We start from the raw sequence: 25,180 nt of genomic DNA on the forward strand, positions 1-25,180 counted from the left end.
ATTCTAATACTATTTAGGAAATCTACAAACTTTCACTTACATATTAAAATCCGAACTTTTAGATACTCTCTATGCTCTTAATGACATCAAAAAGATTCAGATTTTGAATGCTACACCTTGATCTATAGGTTGAAAAGGAACATTTACTATTAAATGGTACAGTCTCGATGCATTTCATGCTGAACAATGTTAAAATGGACATTAAATTATCGAAAAAAAAGACTAGAGAAAGACACAATTTTCAAACTTTTATTAGTCTTCGAAAGAAAATTTGTTGTTTAACAACTTGATCGGGAAAAGCAGTCTGGCTTCTTGTAGAATTTTCTCAAACTAAATTTGCTCGTACAAAAATTAAGGTATTTTCTGCTTCAACTTCGATTTATCCAAAAAATTCGAAAAAAAAGGTAAAGTTATACAAGAAATTTTATTATTTAATTAGATAGAAAACGCTCGTGGGAAGTTCATAAAAGTTCGAATTACCGAAAATTTGAATTAACCAACTTCTACCGTATATCAGAATATCGGAAGGCTTTTGGAGATTTCGGAAACACACGGGAGTAGAAAAAAGCACAAAGTTCGAATAACCCTGTCATGACGCAATCTTTTACAAAATATTATATACAAGCAATTGTTTCAAAACTAAATCAGTGAGTTGATAACGTTTAATGTCTGAAAATTTGAATTGAAAAGTTTGAAAAACATCTGACTGTTTCTATGAACAAAAATAATATTTTATTTAGTATTAAAAAACATTGGAAGTGAAATCAGTCTTATCAATAACCATTCACAAAAATGATACACGTCACATACCCCTTCAGTAACCGCATTTCTCTCATAAAAAGGTCAAAATTTCATTTAAAAAATGTCAAAAGACTTGTGGAGAAGCAAAACAAATATAAATATTTCTAGTAAGTTAAGTGTGTGTGAGTGTAAAGTACGAAAATTTAAATTAAATAATTTAATATTTCAAAAAATATAAGAGAGGAAATTTCATATTGTAAATTTATGATCAAATCGCTATGAAGAAAACATAAAAAAAAATTATAGTTATAAAGACTATCAAACCAATCGGATATACATCTGGAAAACATATTTAGAGCTAGAAAAAGAAATTCTAATAGGTTTTAAAAATCCATTAAACGAAATTGGAAAAAGTGAAAAATTTTATTCGTACGTTTCCCATCAAATTTTCTTGAGAAATTTGTTCAGAATCAAGAGAGAGAGAAACATTTGCTCACTCTTTATTATCGACTTCCATATTTTCTTTTGTATTCTTTTTAATACATTTCGCGTCTTTTAACATCGTTTGATTTTTAAACGATTTTGGCACCGGTTCCATCTTCTTCATCTCCGCTTTCACATTTTGCTTCAAAGAAAAAAAGAAATTTGTTCCCCTGAAAATTCCAATTTTGTTTCTTCTCCTTAAAAAAATTATCTTTAGCTTCCCACCTTTCCTCGTATGTGAAAACTCCCACCATAATATTCAATTTTTTTAAAAATTTTTTTGCTAAATTTTACCCTTTTATTTCCCATCTCCGAATCAGTTTTTTTTTCTTATCTAATATTATAGTATTATAATTTTTTTTTTCTTTGGTACTGAAAATTACATCATTAAGAATCATAAAACTCCTTTGAGTTAAAGATTCTCCCTCGAGGACATTAAGGAATTAAACGATGGAATTCTTTAATAGCGCCTCTGTTCTCATTTATACATTTATGTTTTTTTACTTTTCTTATTTTACTATTATTTCTCTCGCACCATGAAACTTCTTTCCTAATTTTCCTTTTTTTTGGCCATCACTCGCTCCAGGGCCTGTGAGAAGAAAAATATAAAAAAAAATAAAATAAGGAAAAAGCGGAAATGTTCCGGAATTTTTCGTTAGATGGCGAAATTAGATAATAGCTCATTTCGATACTTAAGGGAGTATATATATACACACACATGTACATATACATGAGAAATATCGAACATTGCAGTCCAGGAGGAAAACATTCCTCCGGGTCTTCCGAGAGGCTATAAATCGATCGCTTAACATGATAATCGATGAGCGATAATTGAATGTCTGATTTCCGATTCCGTTGCCAGAATTGAGAGAAAGGCATTCGTCTCATATACGAGTATATTGGTGGGACGGATACGTTAATGAAGCATACATGCGAGAAATTGACAATAGGATCAATAATATGATAGCTACCAAATATGATAATAATTTATATTGATTTTCATTGGGATATTTTTATGTTTCACGTATTATTTTGTTTTCCGCTTTTTGAAAGCCATTAGAATGGAAGTATTTGTATTATTATATAAGAGGAAAAATTCTTTTATACGAGAGATATGAAAAGATTTTCAACTTGTTCGAATGTCCTATGAATTGTTAGCATCGCAGGAAATATAGGTCCGATACAAGGAAATTATCTTGCAACAGGCCGCAAATTATTGTCCATGAAAACAATCTTGTTTAAATAATGGCGCTGATATTCATACACTTAAATTTATTGATATAATTATAATCAGCATTGATAATTTGATAGTTACCGTGGATAATAATCATTTATATTGTGCTTTTTAATGAGCCATTTTACCGTTTTTTTGTTTTTCTGGAGAAATATGAATTTAGAACTTTATCTTTCAGCATAGCTATTGGAATAGCAAGTTTGAGTGAATTATTTTGTAAGAGAAGAATTCTTTTTTTTATCATGTTGGCCATTGGTTAGGCAGGCGAAATAAGTGACCAAAAGATTCAGACCATTTTATGGATTTGACGCCATTTTTGACTCCGTTCTGATTGAAAAATGACTTCAGACGCTGGAGAAACGCATTCAAGTGCGCACTATTTTCAGCATAAATTACAAACAGAATTACAAACTTTTTTTTTAGCTGAAACCAGCGTATTGAAAAATTTCAAGCTATTGTTCAAATAACATTGTTTCTTACAGACAATAGTTAGGGTCTCTAGCGAGAGAGACTAACCGTCTCAAAAAGTACTAAAATATATATTCAAATAATATCCATTATTATTTTTCAAGATTAGGTGATCTGAAAAAGTGATTTTTGAGATTTTCCAGGTTAAATGGTGCTTTGTGTAACATATTTATTGCTAACTGACGAGTGATTTATTCTATCATTTCAAATAAAATAATTTATTTGTCTGACGTGATATCTTTTCAGGCCTCTTCCAAAGAGCAATAATGCACAGTGGTTCTGCGTTGAGCCCTTGGGCCATCTCTAGGGACGCCATGTCTTATACGAGAAAAATGGCAAGACATCTAAAATGCCCAACAGAAGACAACACGGCATTGGTGGAGTGTCTCCGACAGAGGCCAGTCCGGGATATCTTAGCGGCGGATCTAGGAGTTCCAGACCACCTAACATCTTTCGGTCCGACCATCGATGGTGTCGTGATCCCCGATGAACCGGCTGTCTTGATGGAACACCACACCGAGTTGTTTGCCAAGTACGACCTGATGCTCGGAGTGACAAGGATAGAGTCTTATTTCCACTTCTCGAGTATGGAAGACCGAAATGGTGTCGAAGTCGGGAGGAGAGATCGTCTTCTGAGGACTCTGGTGAGGAACCTCTTCACTTACCACCAACAGGAGATATTTCTCACCATCGTGAATGAGTACACGGATTGGAGCAAACCAGACCAGCATCCGATCAACGTCCTGGATTCTACGGTGGACGCGATGGGAGATGCTCTCATAGTCGCTCCACTCATCAGGACGGGCAATTCCCATTCGAGGATCCAATCGCCTAAGAAGCCAAAGACATTCTTCTATGTTTTCACTCACCAGACTGAAAATGGATTTTATTCACCAAGAATGGGATGTCTTCACGGTGAGGATTTGATGTACGTTTTTGGTGCTCCCATGATAAACAGTTTGAGCTTCTTTCCCAATAACTTCAGCAAGACTGAGGTCTCGTTATCGGAGACCATAGCACATTACTGGAGCAATTTCGTCAAATATGGGTAAGCAATTTGAGTTTTTTTTATATAATGTTATTATTCATTAGTAATTCATTTACAGTTCGATTTCCAGACGATCGAGATAATTTACTCAGCTGAAAGAAAATCACCAATATTTTTTAGCTTTTTAGGGGAGAAAGAAGAAGTAGCATGTCATCGTTCTTAAATCCCGTCCTGTAATTCATTGGATTAGAAACACGTATTCAAATTTTTTCAGGGCTATTTCTCTATCTCAACACAATATAACCATGCAAAAAAGTTCAATAGAATCCATGCAATAATGACACTTTTATTCGCATGCATATGGTGTAAACATACCGGAAAACTAAGAACTAATCTGAAATTACTCAGACCTATGTATCGCGCCCGTTCTGGTAGATGAAACTTGGTATATACGCTATATGTGGACCATGGAACAATGTAAAATGCAATAAAAATAATTCACTTTTACAACTGATAGTTGAAAACTGAACCATTTTTGCATTTTTGTTATTTCATAAATATCTCTCCCATGGTCCCATTAAACTATCTTAAAAATTTGTCTGTATTCGGACAAGCAGGTTTTTGAAAAAAACAACTCTCGAGTATACGCGAGAACTTTAATTATAATTACTCTGCATATATAAATAAATCAAAAATAATCCGAAGCATTAGTTGGCATTGGCTACAGAAATGTAGAAGGCATCGATAATCACTAAGATACTTTTGTTACGCATTATAATTAGAAAAAGGGCGGAAAAAAAATTAAAATGCCTAAATACAAAACTGATTTCGTTCTCTAATTACTATTTACTTTTATACGAGTACCATTGGTATTCAGAGCTTCCGTTGATTAGCAATCAAAATGCACAAGAGCAAACCAGACCGCTAGATGAGTGATACGATTAATCCAATACCAAGAGAACAGAGAGAGGGAATGAAAAAAACCAGGCTGGTTTGTTATATACTTTTTTTTTTATCTGTCCTCAGACATTTCTATTTTAAGCAACGGTTTAATCCTCGTGAGTGTTTCGTGGTTTACGTGCCTTCGAAAAAAAAAAAATAACGTTTCTTTTCGCGTGTTGCATACGCCACTGGACTGAATATCAATAGAATAGAGGAGGAGATGAGAGAGAGAGAGAGAGAGAACACACACACACAACACCACCATGCACTTTCACTTACCGCGTAGTCTCCTTCGTACGAGCTTAATACCATGGTCGCAACTTTTGCAAAAATTTGTTATCCAGTGAAACGGTTTTCGGAGGTTGAAGAGAGAGGGAGAGAGAAGGTTAGAGCAGACATTAGTGGTAATTAGTAGTTTCCCCCCATCAACCAGAGCTGCAATTAGTGTGGGATTTTTCACTGAGAGGAGGTTTTGAAAATGCATTTCTTGAACGTGGTAGCACAGCTAACCCCCCCCCCCCCATCCTACATATATGTATACAACACGCTCCTGTTTCTTTTTTTTTCCTATTTCCTTCTCTCCCAAAAATGGGAGAGCACATGAATGCACGCAATTACACGTTTCTCTATCCCCTCTCCTTTTAATACATAAAGGGAGACAGAGATTTATAGCTCCTAGTTTAGAAGCAGGTTGCTTGAGTTGTTTGTCCGTAATCGTTTATGTGCACATCTCTCTCTATCTTTCTTTCTATTTTTATTAAAGGTTAAGGATCTTCTCGAGTTCATACATGCATTTACCATTTTCCTCTGTTGTAAAGCACGCGATATTTTTGGGCATAATAATGATATGAAGTGTAATTTATTTTGGAAGAGATTTTTTTTGCTAGTCACAGATATACAAATAAATTACGAGATATTACTGAAATTGCGTTTATATATTTTTAGAGATGATCATTTTCGTGAGATTTATTTTCAAACCGTATGTAGGGCGTTATATTTGTTATTTGAAGCCTGTATATTATTTGTATTTCAGTTTTAATTGATTTTAATAATAATGGAGTTCATTCATAGCCGCTGTGGTGGTCGAGTGGTTATAGTGACGGACTCGCGATGCGAGGATCCGGGTTCGAACTCCACAGTGGTGGTCGGCTGAAGTTGGTTTTCTGTGGTTCCCAACTTCAAGGCGCAAATGCGAGTCGATCTCCCCGTTAAAAAGTCTCGCCACAGAGAGCAACAGTCCTACAACGATAAATCATTCAATCATAACACTTCACTCTTAGTTAGAAAAACTGGTGGCAGATGGCAGCACTATACATAACAAGTATTACAGAAAAACAAAAAAATATCACGTCAGGTTTCACTACACGTACACGCACATTCCCGCATGTACCGATTCGTTGGGGGTTCAGATTAGTATCAGATCGGCTCTAGATCGGTTATTTTTGGGATGAAGTGGAAGTTGAATTTCAATAGTAATACCATAAGCCAGGTGTGTATCTATAGGGGTGGGGTGATCTGTTTGATCAGCCCCAAACAAAACGTGATAATTCATGGAATTTTCATTTTTCAAGAAAACTTCGACGAAAAAATACGAAAAAAACAGTACATTTCTTTGGAAAAATTCGGAACGGAGAAAAAACAGAAAAAAATCGTGACTATTCATAGGAAAATACAGGACGAAATGAAGGATTTTTGCTCACACTTTTCAAAGTATATAACTCATTCCATTTATTTGTATATTATTACTATAATTTTGTAAAATCACCCGTACAAACAACGAGCTCTGGATCCGCTCATTCCACAAGCAGCATAACAATAACATTGAGACTGTGCGAAATGTAAATAATTAATAAACTGAATATCAATACATAAAGATCACTGATGTCTAGTAATGATGTGTTGAATAAAATAAGAAAGTAAATAAAAAGTTGAAAGAGAAATTTCCACGCAAAAATTAGTGACTGCAGACTGAATTGAAATATTGATATTATGCATTATCTCAAAAAGTAGAGTCGATACCAACACTAGTTTTGAAATCAGCAGCCCCAATTGACCCTAAAACCATTGAAATTTCCTTTGGGAACATAAAAATGGTTTTTTTCCCCTTTCTGGCCTAAAGTTTGGCTATTTTAACCTACTCATAAACGATCAGTTTTATGGTAGTTGTTAGAAGCAGTGTTATTCGAAAAAATAATTTTGAAGAATAAACTTCATCCTTCTCAAAACTTTTTAAGGGTAGTTCAGCATACAAGAATATTGTATGCCATCAAATTAGAAATTATAATAACATAAGTAAATAAATAAAATAGAGTCAGCACTTTCTGGAGAACAAAACAAAATTACTGATGCTTACAGACATGCTTACAGACTGATGCTTACAAAATGACTGATAACCCCTGTAAAGCTGGCATTGTGAGATGAAAAGAACACTCTGATTGACTTGTAAAAAAAAGTTATCATTTCTATTCTCTGAAAAGTGTGAGGGAAAAAAAACCTTGTTTTTATATCGCTTCGTTTTTTGGTTTTCTGTGTGGGGGTTAATGTATTTTTAGCATTTCCAAAAACGCCCGCTTATACGTTTGATATACGATTGGTGAATTTATCAGTATTTTGAAGTGACGTCATAAATTTTTATAGCGTTATAGGTCTTATGGGTCAGATCAAAAAAACTGAAAACACTTTTCCATATTAGTTTTTCACAAGGAATAATGAGTGCAATTATTGGGCGCTCGATAGTTGCCACCCTGTATAATAAGTATATCCGTTGATACTTTTGCTTTTACAAGTTCAGTTGTGGTCAAGAAGCGGTCATCCTCCTCTTTTACGGTAGAGTAATAATTTAATTTGCATAAAGAAAATATGCATTTCAAACCGCTGATACATGGTCAGCTCTCTTTTACGGACGAATTTACTTGTTCCTCTGCAAAGGGGTTTCATTCTACTGTATTTTTCAATATTCAAAAATAAAAAGAATATAAGGAATCAGAACAAAAATGTTATTGGATAGATTTTGGCTTTGAATTAGCCACAAGAGAGCTAAAAATTAACTTTCGATGGAATGTAAGAAACATTTTTATAACGGAAGGAATAATATTCGCGAATGGTGCGTCTGTAGAGGGATTTTAAATCCAATGAAATGAAAATGAATGATAAAAATAGCGCCCGGGAGCGTATGCAAGGGTGACTATTTTATTGGTTAAACATTAGAACGCACATTGGAACTCACAAAGAACACGGAAAGCTGCAGACAACACAAAAGGGCATGGAAAGATGTATGTTAGGCTTCACAAGAAGAGACAGAAAATGAATCACTTGGATAAGAAGCCACACAAAAGTACGTATATGATATGATGCAAAGAATTCAACTTTTGAAATGGAAGTGGGCTGGACATGTTGCAAGAACACAAGACGACAGATGCATCACAAGTATTCTGGAGTGGTACCCCCGTGATGTTAAACGTCCGAGAAGGCGTCCCCACGCAAGATGGATCGACAAGTTCAGAAAAGTGACTGGAGTCAAACTGGAGGACAAAAGCATCAGCCAGAATAAAAAGGAAAAATTTAGAGAATACCTTGATCCAGCGGTGGATCGAAAATGGTTGAAGAAGATGGTGATGATGTTTCAAAAAGATAAGAAATCCATAAAGTAGAGATTCCGATGATTTTTACGTTATACAGTCGGCCCCCCGTATTCGCGGGGGTTACGTTCCGGGGGTGACCGCGAATACGGGAAATCCGCGAATAACCGAAACCATAGTTTTCTTCTTGTATATCTCGTTTATTGAACATCATGGGAAAGAGCAGGGTGACGCAGAGGATAGAACGAAATGTAAAAGAGGGTGCAGTGATTGTTGGCGATGTTTTCTGAAAGAACATTGTGATTTCTGTTTGTCGTGTCTTCTTTATATCATCAAGTATGTTGTAATACGATGACAAGGCTTCCTCTACCAATTTTTCTGAATGTGAAGAGCGTACCATATGGGGATCTATGCCATGAAAACAATCCATTGCTGATTTGAACGTGCGAAGCCTTTCCGCTATGTTACTCATGGTGAACCTGTATTCTAATTCTTTATCTTGATCTTCACCTGGTACCGCTTCAGTTTCAGGAGCAGTTAACCTGCATTAATTCCTCCTCGGTCAACACCTCTGAATTGCTGTTAATTTAGCTGTGTTTGACTTCCTCTATATCCATATCATTGAACCCTTCTCCACCCACCGGTTTCGCTAACGTGACAATGTCTTTTATAGTCTCTTCAGTTCGCTCTGTAGAAGTGGTTGTATCCTTTAGTGCACATTGTGGCAAAAGGTTAATCCAACCCCAAGAGGACTGTTTCTCTCTTGGGAGCTGCCACGGCTCTGGTGATGACAGTAATGTCATTAGCGAACCATTCTAAATATGCACAACTCAAATTTTGCGAACAAAACACATGAATGACGATTTCTGAGTGTTGAAAAAAAAATTCCAATAAAGGAAAAAAAAACCGCGAGTACGGAAACCGCGAATATGGAAACCGCGAATACGGGGGGCCGACTGCATTGCAAAATCTTTTACGGGAATAAGATTAGAATCTGTAAATATCTCATAGCATACACACAATCATGGGGACTTTCTTTGGCATGGCACCCTACGATGAGAATAACGACCCAATTTCATTCTTTTTTCACCAAAATATTTCGCGGCACCTGTAATCAACCTCAAGTTGTACATCGTTCATAAATAACTGTAATACAACCTTTTAGTTTTACCTTTCCTCATTGATCATTTCATACCATCGTAAGACCTTATAAGTATATGCATGAACTTCATCTGGTTATTAATAATATATATATAATACTTTTTAATGGATCATTGTTTTAAACCTTCACTATTTTCTTAATGGTCTGGGTCATAGTCCTGACAGACGAAATCCCGACAAGTCACATTTCAGACACGGTTGAAATACCCACGCACTAAAATCCCCGACACACTGAAATTCCGACATTTTAAAATTGATTTCACTTAAAGTATGTATTTAATGGATAACAGAATGTCTTGGGAGGGAGAATTTTATGACAAATGATTTTTAAAAATTTGATTTTCACCGTAAACCACACATTCCGCTCTTTCCATTGGGATTTCCATTTCTCGCATCCAGGGGGAGTTGAGGTGAAGACCAAAAAAATTATCGCGCATATGAAAAATTACTATCGAATAAATTAAAAAATTAAATTTCCAACGGATAAGCTACATACATTTTCATTTCTCGATGTAAATTTTTAAGAGATGAACATATCTTGTGTCTATCCTAATAGAGTCCAGTCAAATTCTACATGGTTCCTTGCCAAAGGTCAAATATTTCAATTTTTTGGATATGGTGTTTGGAGAAAAGCCACTAGTAAGAAAAACAAGTTCGGAGAAGCAAAAGCTCTGCGCAAGCTGAGTTACTCGTATTAAAAAAACATCAAAATTTGCGTACTTTTTTTGGTTTGTGCTCAATATCTCTGTCTTTATGAATGACAGCAAAAACAGTAATTACAATATTTTAGAAAAACTTTTCCACAACTTTTGTATTCACGATGGTTCTATACGGGATATAGAGTTATCTAGTTACAGAGCAGTGAAAATGTGACAATTTTTGCAAAATTACAAAATATGAACATATTGCAGAAAATATTGGCGCAGGATATTATCGAATATTGATGATTATATATATTAATTTATTATAAATAAATTAAACACGAATATGAATAAATTTTCAAAATGAAAACAACATTCAAAAACAGATAAATACAAATACAATAATATATATGTGGGGTCACACCCACTGACGGAATGCAGGGAAAGAACAATACCCGATGAAGAAAAGAGATTGATGAATCGTATTTGATGGAGGAACTGCGATATATATATATATAGAGTGCGACATATCAAACTCCACTTGTGTTGATACACATTGTTCTCAAAAACCAGCTGGAGGAAAAGCTGAGTACATGGAAGATTTTGTCTTCTTTCATATCCAGACATGCCATCATTGATATGAAGCCTCTCTCTAGGTGAACGTTGACCTTTGCCATGGGGGGGGGGGGGTTATGTAAATACTCATAGTCCTGTGGAGCCTCAATATTCTTCTTCTTATCATTATTATACTGCACTTTGCACGCTGGCTCTCTTCCCAAGCATGTTCTGGTCACGTTAAAGAATCACGAGATGATCTCGTGACTGGATTCCCCATCGAAGGGTCCGAAGGGGAATGTCTGTGTGAGAGCAGAAGATCAGCTCCAGCTCTAACATGAGATACATCCACGCCGTCTTTCTCTCTCCTAATCTAATGTAAATATGCACCTGTAAATATCTTCATAACCTCATAGTTAAATATGATATATCTCATATCATGTCTCATCAATACGGAGTCAGATGCGCTACCATCACCTTAGCAGTGCAATGAAAAAAAGCACCCAAAGCACTTTTGTTTTTAAAATTTCAATTGCATGCTCGTTTAAATACACCATCACATAGCCCCTGAATCCTAAGGGCTTAAACCTTATGCCCCCCCCCCCCACTCTAAGCAACTTTGTGAGGTCGCCGAGTTCCTTAGTAATTCATAGAGATTCAATGAAATCCCTCTGCATACGCCCTTGTGGGCCGTATACACGGACGTCTAGCAACACTTCAGCTCCCTCTCCCGTTTTCTTTCTTCGTATCGGAGCACCTACGCCCCCCACGACGAAACATTCTCTCCGTCACAAGTTCCACGGGTTCGACCCGGTACTTATCTGTGCAAATAAACCCAGGTCAGCTATTAACCCACAAACGAGCACTCATCTCATTTAACATTTTCACTTCTGACCAAGGCCAAGTCCAATTATTAATTTTTTTGTTTACAATATCACAGCTTCGTACTCTTCAATCAGAACATCTACACATTTTCCGTGTCATACAACAATTGGTACATCGTTCGTTGGTACCAAATAATGATAGAATATATTGCACATTAAATGTGTAATAGCTTCATTTAAAAAAATTTTAGCGAAATCATATGTTATGGGAACTTTATTTTTCTCCAGATTATGCTAAAATCATCGCATTTTCACTGCTCTGTAGATCGATAACTATAGCCCGTAGAAAAGCATTATGAGTGCAAAAGTTGTAGCAAATTTTATCCGCTACAACATTGTAATCACTGTTTTTGGTCTGTGATCTGTGTGTGCACAGGAAAAGACATATTGAGCAGAAACCCAAAAAAGTCCAAAAATGTCGATGTTTTTTCAATACAACTCGGCTTGCACAGGGTGATTATTTTTGTAAACTTACACTAGTTTTACCGGCAGATTTGGTCCCTACAATATATCCAAAAACTAGAAATACTCGACACTTTCGAAAAAAAACCTCCTTTTTGTTTGGTACGTATTGACTGGGCTCCAGGTAAAACTTAGAAGTTTTCTCGACGTACCGTGACTTTACGGAAAAGCAATGATTTCCAACTAGTGAACCGCAGCAACACCCTGCACTGCTATTTAGGGGTGCCACGGAATTCAATTGAAGCGCTCAGCAATAGGTATCTCACCACTTAATATAGAATTCCTAAATGTAATAGCCTATTATAAAAAATTAGGTTCGAGAAAAATTAAAAGGGTGTCTGAAATATCTGATGAAATCGAATTTTTGAATTTATTTGATGGTAACTTATTATATTGGTTTGCGCCCCCAACATCCCTCGCTGCGAGAAACGGAAATATCAACAGGAAGGGGCAAAGAGCGTGGCTTTTTCGGTGAAAATGTAAAACGTTCAATTTTTTTTTGTCATAAATTCTTTCTCCGCAACATCCTGTTGTCCTTTAAGTAGTACATAATTTTATAGAAATTCATATGGTGATGTTGAGATGTCGTGAGCCAGGATTGCGGCCTCTTCCTAATCAGATCATGACCCACCGCTCTGTCTCAATTGAGAGATTTTAGCAGGTGGTCGAAGAAGACCTGGGCAGAAGAAAGATGCTGTGCATGTAGTGTTGTGAGCCTAACGTGAAGTCTGTTTATGCGTAATGCTTGTTATGTGCAGTGCTCCAATCTGCCGTAAAATTTTCCAACTATGAGTGAAGTGTTGCGGTTGAATAGTTATATCGTTGTAGGTCTATTGCTCTCTGTGGGCGATTCTTTTCAACGGAGAGATTGGTTCGCATTTGCTCCTCGAAGTTGGGAACCAAAGAACACCAACTTGCGTCGACCACCATTGTGGCAACGGGGGGATACGAACCCGGGTTCTAGTGAGGCGAGTCCGTCACTATAACCACTTCTCGGGCTTATGGCCGGATCCGTTTCTTAACGTAGTCATTAAAGCAATAAATTTATTGAATACATAAATAAGCTTCAAGAAGAGATATCTTTTAACGTTCATAAAAAAAAGAAGAAATATTCTAAGTTTTGCTTTTTATTAGCATTTCCCATCCATATTTTATTCAATCCTAGCATCTTTTATAGAAGGAAATGAGTAAACTCCCTCCATTCGATTTCTGCTAATAATGCAATGCAGTTTATACAAATCTTTACTTCATCAGTCAATAATAAGTGGTTGGAATTTTTAGATGAAGAGAAGTCTCTAAAATGTTCCTTACCGAAAGCTCATTCAATACAACTGCAAATATTTTATTTTCCTTTAATAAATGGATATTTTAAGCATGCATTGATAGAAGAGTTCGAAGATTCTCCCGCAGTAGTTCTGATAATGAAAGTGATATTCGGAAATTTTTCTGAACAAGTTAAAGCTTTTAGCTGGGATTAGATACTCCCATTCACTCATCACGATAAATATGGGCGTATAGGTGGCTTTAGGCTCTAAGAGCTTAGGAAATGATCTATTACTATAAATTCAACAAAAAAAATATCTTTTTGGAAAAGCTATGCGCCCTCTCCCCACAAACGAATGCCTTTCAACAAGATTTTCAGTAAATTTTGCTTAATCATTTAGTATGTATTGATATTTATAGATTATCTTACAGAGATTCATGTTGAATTGTTTATTGTTATAGATGAAAATGCAATTTATTTCGAAATGCAATGCCTACAATATTAATGTAGAGGGTTTTTGTATTGGGCGTTTTCTGCTGAGACGGTCGTGGATCACCGGTCGTTTATCGTACTACTAGGATGAGGAAATATATAGACCAGAGATTTTCAACGTAGAGCCCTGATAGCGATTTGCCGTGGACTTTCCGAACATTCTTAAGGAACAGCTAAGAAACATTGACGAAGAAAGGACGAGTTGAAAATTATTTCAATAAAAGATATGCCTAAACACTTGCGTAGATACCAACATTTCAGATATTGATTAATTTAATCGGTGACTAGTTCACGAGAAATGTTGCAATCAAAAATCAATGAGATCAAAATCTGTTATTTAAATTATAAATCCATAAATAACCTATTACTTAAATTATTAGTCAATAATTAATATATAATAATACAATATATCTAAATAATATATAATAATACAATATATCTAAATAATATATAATAATACAATATATCTATAATAATATATTCAAATCATTAGTCTCTAATTAAATAATATGTTAGTTATTTAGAGATAATCAATTATTGTTATTAATAACACTTTTATTTAGATTAATTAATTTACCTAAATATTATTTATCTAGTTCAACATTAGCATAAAATTATTCAAACAAAACATTACAAGGACTGAAATGCGTTAACATTGTTAGGGCAGCCAGCTGCTTGGAAAACGTGCGTGTGTACGAACATTCAAAAACGTAATATACTGGGTGCCTGTAAATCCCTATTCGACCTTTATCTTGTCAACCGTTAGTCGTAGAGATGTGGGTCTAACAGAAAAAATTCTTAAAATGTGTTCAAGAATCACTCTGTACCAGTTATGGGAGTGAAAATACAGTGTGTCATAAAATAAAAATCTGAATTATTATGCAGTCCATCTGTCCCCTAACTTCAAATTTGGAAGTCATCCTGCCTCCGCTGAGGCGAACAGAAAAAAAAAATACATGTGTTAAAGTTGAATATATGCGCTTAGTTATTTGGATTCAAAAATCTAAGAAAAGTTGGGAAAGAACAGCAAAAACTAATCAACAACGCTCCCTTTCTTCACTTATGCTGTTATTTCCCAACTTTTCTTCGATTTTTGAATTCTAATACCTAAGCCATTTTTTTTTACCTCAGGAGAGACTGGAAAATAACTTTAATTGGATTTTAGAGTACAGGGTGGGGGGTGTATTAAAATGTCGGTTTTTTATATTTTACGGAACATTGCATTTTCATTTTCAAACTGGTACAGAGTGATTCTAGAACACATTTGAACATTTTGAAATTAGAATCACATCTCTACGATGAACGTTGATAAGATGAAGGCCGAATTAGAGTTTACATGACACCATGTGTATAAAAGTTACAGCAGCGCCACGAACATCTTAATTTTTTTTTTTTTTTTCAAATCATTTATTTGCCTTGCATCGCAACTTATGCGTTTTGGATTCCGCAGAGAAAGGTAGACGAGGTTCATGTACGGTTTAGTTGTAGTAGTAGCAAACTAACAGTCCCCATGCGGAATTTCTAACGAATCGGTGCATGCCAAAATCTGTGTTCTGAGTGTGTGTTTGGCCCCCTAACATATTTACGTGGTCAGAATTTCGACTTCGTGTTGAGATCGGGATTCCTTTCCAATTTGCGATGAAACAACTCTCCGTAGCGAGTCTCGATGGCGATCGGCAAATATGTCTCCATGTGATTTTCGATTGCTATGGTACACCTAAATTGCCCTTTCATTTTGGTGATGTTTTGGATTTGTGTATGGATAACCCTTATAGAAATATACAAATGTATAGAAAATAAGTGATTCTATATCATCTGCAAGTGCCCCCCCCCCAAGCCAACCAAAAATTCGAAAAAATGTAATATTTCGTTGAAAAAATTGAAATATCAAAAGAAAATATCCCTTATACCCCTATATTTACTAACTTTTGTTCATTAAATTTTTTTAAAGGTAGTAACTCAACATTTCTCAGAAATAAAATGGTTGTGCCTCCTCCAAAAGTCCATCTTACGTACGACCCAGATCATCTGTATTAAAAGGCACAGAACTTACACATGAGAGTACACCATGGCGTATGTACCCCCCTTTTTTCGTCGAAGTGATACAAAACGAACTTTTTGCTATTCTTAAAAGGGTACAAACGGAATAAAAAGTTAGCGCAATTCAGAAATAACACGTTCTCTCTGAATAGCGATTCCCTTAAAACTTCGAAAACTCTCTTTACCATATAGAAATATCTAAAAAAAATTCTTATACATGGCAAATATTTATTTCACTGCAAGCTTAAAAAGGGCAGTTTAGCCCCAGGACACGAAAATCAGTTTTATTTAGAAAAATACTTTAATACACGTTGAAAATCTGGTGAAAACCCAAATCTCTAAGAAGACGTTTACAAAAAATACGTTTCTTATAGCGTTTATTTTACGGAAGAAGACGTCTATTCGTGTGTATAAATTCGAAAAAGCAGATTCTAGCAAAATATCATTAGTTTTACTATCATTGATATCTCCCCATTTCTGGAATGCTCTTATTGGTTTGACTCATGTTTATATTGCTTTCACATTCTTAGCTAGCTTTTATAATTGGAGTATTTCAATTATGAAATACTAATACCATATAATACTTGGATTTTAAGTAAAACTTGTGTTGTTAAACTCACATTCACTATGAATATAAAATATTTTTCCGGGATAACTTGAAATTGATATCTCATAAGAAACATTTTCTAAAGGCGTCTAGGAGAGAGAGAAAAAGTCATGGGGCTGAATATCATATAAGAGTAATTATCTCAAAATATATAATTATTTTAAGACAAAATAAAGTGAAAATAGAAATATATAGACAGAAAACTGGTTTCTTCTGTATTAAAAGACACAGGACTTACACATGAGAGTACACCATGTAGTATATATCGCTTTTCATTGAAAAGCTATTAAACAAACTTAACTGTTCTATAAGAGTATAAACGGGATAAAAGTTGGTGCAATTCAAAAAGAACACGTTGTCTCTGAATAGCGATTCCCCTAAAACTTGGAAAAACCTCTTTACTATATAGAAATATCTAGGAAAAATTCTTATATGGAAAATATGTAATTTACTGAAAGCTTAAAAAGAGCAGTTTAGCCTCAAGACACGAAAAACAGATTTCTTAAAATATGAAAACAACCTTTAATATACGTTGAAAATCTAGTGAAAACAAAATTCTGTCAGAACACGTCTATAAAAGATGCATTCCATTATAATATTTATTTTACGTGGGAAAAGTCCACGTATATGTTCGAAAGATAACATTCTAACAAAAAATATCATTAATTTTACTTCCCTATTTTAAAACTGTCTAGATTTATAAGAATGCTTAACGAAGATAGATTTTAAAAAAAACCTTCAATACATAATACCAGCATGCTTAAAAACTTGAAGCCGCTATCCAAAACAAAATAAGGAAGGAAAAAATATATATATACAATATTTATTTTGAATCCCAAGAGGGGGAAAAAAGGACTTTTTTTGCGCTTTTTTTCCATAAAAAGGAAATACTAGGAACCAAAATCCGATTGAAATGAAGACGAATAATCAGGAGGTCGAATGGCTCAATGGAGCATATCGCGAAAAAAACACAAAAAAAAAGAGAAATCTAGAAAGACAATACAAACATAAAAAAATATATAATAAATACATAAAAAGACGAAAAAATATCTTGAAATAAATAAGGAAAGAGATAAAAAAAAAAAATATTCCTCTTTTTCTTAGGAATTTATTTCTTAGAAAGCAAGGAAAAATACAACTTTCGAAAAAAAAAAATATTACTTTCTTTTCTCACAAAAATAAAAATAAGAAATGAATTCAAAGAAAGCTGAGATGGTTTCAACGTCTTAGCTTTCACTTTACGCTAAGAGTTATTTTTTAAGTGAAGTGAATGGGAAATAATTTGGAAGACATTGCTGAGTACAGCGATATATATATATAGGGAGGAGAATAAGAAAATAATAAAAGAGAGAAAATGCCCCCAAAATACCCCGCTGCACGCATGCATCACCGTATCGTAGATGAAGAATATTTCGTCTCTCTTTACTCGTATTGATAGGAAAAAAAAAAACCCTAGGGTTTTCCACATTTTTTATTTATTTATGTTATTTTATTTACTTAAATTTTTTTTTTCGTGACGAAAGGCACAGACTTCATTTCCTGTCTTCGCGGAGATAGGAAAAAAAAAATTATACTGATTCTGTTTTTCATGATAAGATAGAAGAATATATTGCAAGAAATGCAGAAACGGGTATAGAAATATGCAAAATATGCGAAAAAAAAAAGATTTTCTTCTGCATGTTAATACATTGAAGCTCGGGGTTTTTATATGGGTTGATCATTGGTGAGAGAATGTGTGTATTGCTTGCTTGATAACCTGACGCGTGAGTTCTTGAAGAAGCTGCTTTTCCTTGACACATCATGTACAAGGTGGATCGCAGTGCATTTAGTAATATGAATTGGTATCTGGATGAATATTTGTGATATGTCTGCCACCGAATTGTAGTTAGAATGCAGTTGGTCGTTAAAGATAGAAGAATATGTCCTGACTGATTCATCATCACCGAGCCGAAACCGCTGAAGCTATAAATATAAAATTTAATCAATAGTTTTGTTTCATAACGTAAAGACTCGCTAAGAAGAGTTTTTTTCGAAATTTGAATCCTAAGGACGTCGTAAGGTGGATGCACAGGTAAAATAGAAAAATGACACGACAAGCTGAAACCGGTAAAGCTATCGTCATGAAATTTGTTCAGAAGTTTTACATCATGATGCAAAAAATGAGAAAGTTTTCAAAATTTGACCGCCAAAGGGAATCATGGGCAGAGGTAATATAGATTTCACGCCGAGCTGAGACGACTAAAATTCTTCAAATTTGGTCAGAAGTTGTGTTCCATAATGTAAAGACTAACTCAGAAGGGTTTTTTTCGAAATTCGACCACTAAGGGAGGAGTGTCATAACGGGGTTTCAAAGGCAACATATAAATCACTGAAATTCATGAAATTAGGTCAGAAGTTTTATTTCATATCGTAGAAGCTAAATAAGAAGGTTTTTTTTCTTCGAAATTTGATCCCTTTGAAGGGGTTTCATAAGGGGGTTCAAAGGTAGCATTCATGAAATTTGGTCAATAATTGGTTCATGACACAAAGACTACCGAGGAAGGTTATTTTTTAAATTCGACCTCTACGGAGGTCATAAGTGCAGTTCAAATACAGGGGGGTGTCATATGCAGAAATCACGCTAAGCCGAAACTGCTGAAGCTGGAATGGATTCTGTTCAGTATTTTTGTATTGTAGAGACTCACTGAGAAGGAATTTTTAAAAACCTAACCCCGATGGTGGGGGGGTTCACCGAGAAAACTCCTTTTTCTGTCCCACTTCATTAGTTTCAAAATGTTGAATGATGCCAGTTTTTTTTTTCATATTGTTCTAAAACAGGAATTTTTCCCGTTCAAGCGATAAAAAACCCCTTTTTTTAATATTTAGAACTACCTGTTACCCTCTGCTTCGTTTGCGTGCATTTAGTAATCTGAAAATTACTCGGCGATGACTCTCCCCTAGAACATTTGAAGGCATCTTTGATTTACGAAAATTCCGCCCTCTAGGATCGAATTTTCATAAATCCCATCTTAGCGGATATCTACATCATATAATACTGACATCATATAATATGAATATAAAAATTTCATATTTATAGCTTCAGTGCTTCCGGCTCGGCCGTGATTGTCCCATATAACCTTTGAACGGTCCTGTGCCCCCCCCCCCCCACCAGAGTTTTGAATTTTTGAAAAATCACTTCTTAGCAAGTCTCTACGTTATAAAATAAAAACAATGACCAAATTTTATATTTTTAGCTTCAGCGGTTTTGACTTGGCATCATTTCACTATAGCCCTTAGCGGTCGAATTTCGAAAGAACCCTTCTAAGTTCGTCTTCAGGTCATGAAGTGAACATGTACTGACTAAATTTCATAATTCTAGCTTTACTGGTTTCGGCTTGGCGTGATTTCTCTACGTTATCTTTAAACCTTCTTGTGACCCCTAAGGTGTCGAATTTCAAAATACCCCTTCTGATTGAGTCTTTAAATCATGAAATAGAACTACTGAAGTTATACATACTTAGAATAAGACAGCCATGAGTATTCTTATGGGCATTGTATAATATTCCGTCATGTATATATATATATATACCCCCAGGACAACAACATAATCATAGTAGAATAAAAAATAATGATTCAAAAATTAATTTTTTTCAAATTTTAATTCAAAGTTCAGTAAATACAGCGCCTCAGTGACACTAGCATTTATCGCGGTCAGGCCAGATGAGCTCTCTCTCCCACCTCCGCAAACAACGTTTCGAGTTCGCTGAGTCCCTTAGTAATTCATGTATATTCAATGCAATCCCATCCTGCATACGCCCTTGTGGGCCGTAATGGACCTGATTCTACCCTGTGGTCTGTATATATACGGACGTCTAGCAAACCTAGACGCGCCCTTAATCCCCGTTTTCTTCGTATCAGAGCTCTTACGGCACCTACGACGAAACATTCTTTCGGACACAAGTTCCGCGAGCTCGACCATGCCCTATGCAAATGAAGCCGAGACAGGACCCACCGCGATGAACCATTCAAAAACCTGTGGGGGGCAGTTTTGACGAAAAACAGGTTTTTGCGCGTTTGGGCATCGAATAGAGCCAAACACCTTCTATAGCAGAAAGACTTCGCACGAAGCTTTGACGTCACTGAAATCGTCCATTCACCTGCAGCCATTGGATAAAGCAAGCTGACGTATGTGAAATATTTATCTCAGTGAAGATCGATGCAATTGTGTAAAAATAATAATAAAAATAAGTAAAACACGACAAAAAAACTCAAAGACCCGATTTTTTTATACTATAACAAAATTTCGTTGCGCGTGCGTGTCAGTATCATCGTTGTCAGTATCATCATTGTGCGAAAAGAAACGATCGGGTTCAAAATTGGCGTTTTTTTATGGCCCTCGTCCAATCACTATGCGGTACTTGCGCCAACCAAGAAGATTCTACGCCAAAGTAAGAACATACGAAATAAGATGCAGTGGTTCAAAATGTGGCAAACTTGGTTGGTAGTCTTAATGACGTAACAGATGAACTTGGCAACCCGTGCAGAGGCCTTCTATCTCTAGGAAGTGCTGATTCACCTCGGCATAATATCCAGAAAAAAACAACCTGTCTTTCCAGTATACGGGGTGTTTCACGAAGTGTGCTTAAAAGAATTAAATATTCTCTAAAGTTGATCTTAAACTTGGATTTAAATGTAAGAAAAGATCATCAAAATGAAGGAAACTTCTCAGCTGTGATAGTTTCAATCCTGTAAAATAATAATTGGGAGGGGATATGGCAATTACAATTTTTATACTGCTGCAATTAAAAAGATATCTATCAATACATTTTTCCTACCTCTATATAGTATCGAAGAAATTTTTATCCGGTAGCATTCAAACGAAAATTTATCAAACTATCGATAGCACAAAATCTTTTTTTTTTTTCAACTTTTAACGTTCACAAATTTAACATTTACAGACTTGGTTCACAGAAAGTTGAAGAAATCAAGAATGTCAACCATCGATTCCTAGACGAATTCTCATTCAAATGATACGATTAAAATTTATATTTTGGTATTACAGAAAAAAACGAAGACAAAAGCTATAGTTGATCTACATTTTCTACAGCTTAATTTACTTTTTCTCCCGACTTTGATGTGGTATTTTCCTTTAATCTTAGAATCAACCATAGATGTGTTGTTCCCTTTACGCACTCTCCATGAAACTCTATATTAAACAAACAAAAAATATAATGTTAATATTTAATTATATTTATATAATTTAGTGTAATTAAATATTTAATTATATTTATATAATTTAGTGTAATTAAATATTTAATTATATTTATATAATTTAGTGTAATTAAATATTTAATTATATTTATATAATTTAGTGTAATTAACTATTTAATTATATTTATATAATTTAGTGTAATTAAATATTTAATTATATTTATATAATTTAGTGTAATTAAATATTTAATTATTTATATACGCAAAAATAATTAATTTTTAGAAGCCGCATCAGGCAAATTACTCCCAACTAGGTAGCTTGTAAAAATATTGAAGAAAGGTGAAAAAAGAGGAAATATAAGAAAAAATAATAACAAAAATAAATAATACCGGAAGAAAGCTCATAAAAATCTGTTTGTCGTATCCTATATAACAAAAAATGCAATAAAACCCCTCTGAACGGATACCTCGCAGATGCGGTTACCCTTTTTTACGGCCAAATAATAATCTCCTCTTGTATAGTGAAAGAATGCATTTGAAACCCCTGATTAACGGTCACCCATCTTTTACGAAATAATTATTTTGCCCCGTTAGTGTCCGCAAAAGAGGTGTTTTACTGTATTTCATAAGTAATAAATATGTACCAATCCTGAAAAACGGACTCAATAACATCACCCCCTCATGTAACAACACCGACTTCAAGCATCAAGAACTTATCTTATGGATTTCATGTAAAAGTAATATCAAACTTTCTTATTCCGAGAACGTCAGTCTTTTCCTCGAAACAATTTACGTATATTATGAAACGTTTTGGGGATCGGTATACAGACTATTTTCACGAATTCAAATCTGAAAAGTCGAAAAGAAATAGTCGAAATGTTATATTCGAAAAGGAATAGAATTGTGCAACTTCAATATTTCTGAGAAAAAAAAAATCCAGTCTTGCTCTTTATGAAGACATCTTTGTAGTCACCTTATCTCAGAGATTTTTTCATAGTCTTTAGAAAGAAAGAAACTCTAGTGGTTTTTTCTCAGTCCTTATATTTTTGGTTTCTTCTCTGTTTAAGCGACGAACGTGATCTCTCTTATGTTCCACAGGGAGCGGGACGAAGTGAGATTATCAGTTTAATGACCATGTTTGGCTCCAAGCGATCTCTCTATGTCTCCAGTATGCGTATATATATATTCACCCCACGTTTCTTACATTTTCTTCATCTTACTATGCCTTTCTGGAGCACTACAGATTCAAAAATCGCTTGCAATCGCTAGGTATTTCTGAGGTGACTGTTATAAACTTTTTTGATCGTTTTATAACGATTGCAACTACAGAATCATGTAGGTGTCTTTAGGTGTTTTTTATGAAACGCGGTCCTTGCAGTTCATGTATAAAATAAAAATATAACGATTCCGAAAACACTAAAATGGTCAAGATTCAAGTGAGAACATGAAAAAAAAACTAGAGTGATACAGAAATATCTTTGAAATTCGAAAAGCCATAACTTCATTTTTTTAGACCTTTTAGACCTCAGACCTTTTTTTGAATTATACGCATTAAATAGGCAATTCCCAGAGTTCTACACACATCAACTTGATTACATAATTGCCGATACTCTAGACAATAGTGCATTTTTATATAGTAGTTTTAGAGTAAAAGATGTCTCTGCGAACTTTTCTGCAACGGTGACGTTATCTTAAATAAGGGATATTAAATCGTAATATAAAGAAGAGAAATATCGTGAATTATATTACTTCTCTGCAACGTGTTCCGCACACCCTATTCATATATATACAGTAAAACCTCGATAAGTTGTCACCTCATGTTATCGAAAAATTATGACGGCTTAAGCGGAGTGACGACGACAAATTGGACGACTTAATCGGAGTGCCATCAGTTTTCAGTCAAGATGTGCAATCTTGTGAAAATCATATAAATTCAAAGTAACATGACATTTATTGAAGTGTGAATCAAAATAATGATATTAATAAAATTTATAGATTGCAAAATTTTTTATCTTTTTGATCTCTAATTACTTGACTTATTGTGGTAAAATGTACTGGTACACTTCGATATATGCGAGTAATTTTTAATTTAGACTAACAGAGCAATTGTTAGAATATGTAGTTTTTCTTCATAACAGAACTCTCTATTGCACATTAATTTTACATATACATAAAATTTAATTTTTCGTGTTTTAGTTCTTCATCAGTAGTATGATAAAACTACAATAATCTCGAACACTTTTGACTTGAGGGGGGGGGGCCTGGGCAGGGAAAAGTAAATAGAATACCTCAACTTGGGAAAGAATGTCTGATTATTTTCAACAAAGATGTTTTGTTAAAATTTGAAGCCCTAAATTAGTAGGGCTTCAAATTAGTAGGGCTGCTTTTAAACGAGTTGTAAGAATAGAATTTGCGGCTATCTCCCTCAAAGTATTATTATCTCGTTATTATCAGTGTAGTTAGAGTGGTGAATTTTAATTAAATTCTGTATTAAATTTTTGAACACAGAGAAATTTATAAAAATAAATATTTGAATAATCTTATGATGGTAAATAATTCAATATAGATAATAATTCAATGGAACTATTCAATATAAATATGCATATTTGATTAATAGTAACATTAATATTACATTAATTTTATAATGATAGATATTTGAATAATCTACAGATATTACAGGGTAATTATAATTAAACTGACACTACTCAGATTCATCTTTTACTCGATGTAATAGCCAGAATAATATCAAAACCGAATACTAAGTCTAAGAATGATATAGGAAGAAGAATCCCCGAAATAATATAAAGTGCAATAATTGAATAATCTATGCAGATTATGCAATTTCAATTGTATAAAAGTATTTGGAACACAATGTGTGAAATTTCGTTTTTCTAAAGCTGGTGTAACCACAATGTTTCTTAAATATTACGCACTAGCTATAATACCCGGCGTTGCCCGGGTTTCCTTCAACGAGTCTTTTTTGGATCACGTGATATCTTCCTCTTTCTTTGAGGGACATGCAAACCGTGTCTAAGTTCAGCAATATGGCGACTTCCTGCGCGACTCATGAAAGAAACAAATCTAGATTTAAAAAAACGTAAAAATAAATATATATTTTTTTCTTTTTTTAAAGGGTGCTAGGTATATCGATCCCCCCCCCCTTATCTATCTATCTATCTATCTATCTCTACCTGTTTCTGCTTCAAAAAATGCTTAATTAAAGCTGTGGAATTTTTTTTTTCGATGTACTTTTTTACGGGCCTATAATTCATTTTAAAATATCCTAACGCACATGAATTTATGCAGTTGAACATTAAAAGACAATACGGAGACATTAAATTTTCATGCTTGAGAAGATATAAATAAAAAGTTGAAATCAATGTTATTGCAAGAATATCCAACTCAAAAGTAGGTCCGGCTAATTACGCCATATTTAATCTCCTGAGCTTC

The 25,180-nt window shown here is 34.4% G+C and overlaps 1 protein-coding gene across 1 annotated transcript in view; it reads left to right on the forward strand.

Moving 5' to 3' along the window:
- Window positions 1–25,180, forward strand: part of LOC149078487 (neuroligin-4, X-linked-like) — a 191,378-nt gene that overhangs the window by 138,210 nt on the left and 27,988 nt on the right. Inside the window, exon 4 of the mRNA XM_089240603.1 lies at window positions 3,173–3,974. Coding sequence (XP_089096729.1) covers window positions 3,173–3,974 — 802 coding nt within the window. The remainder of the gene's footprint in view (window positions 1–3,172; window positions 3,975–25,180) is intronic.

The sequence above is a fragment of the Pholcus phalangioides genome, unplaced genomic scaffold (assembly GCF_987345545.1).
Source record: "Pholcus phalangioides strain wild (caught in Gottingen) unplaced genomic scaffold, Ppha-v1.0 ptg000013l_1, whole genome shotgun sequence".
NCBI lineage: Eukaryota > Metazoa > Arthropoda > Arachnida > Araneae > Pholcidae > Pholcus > Pholcus phalangioides.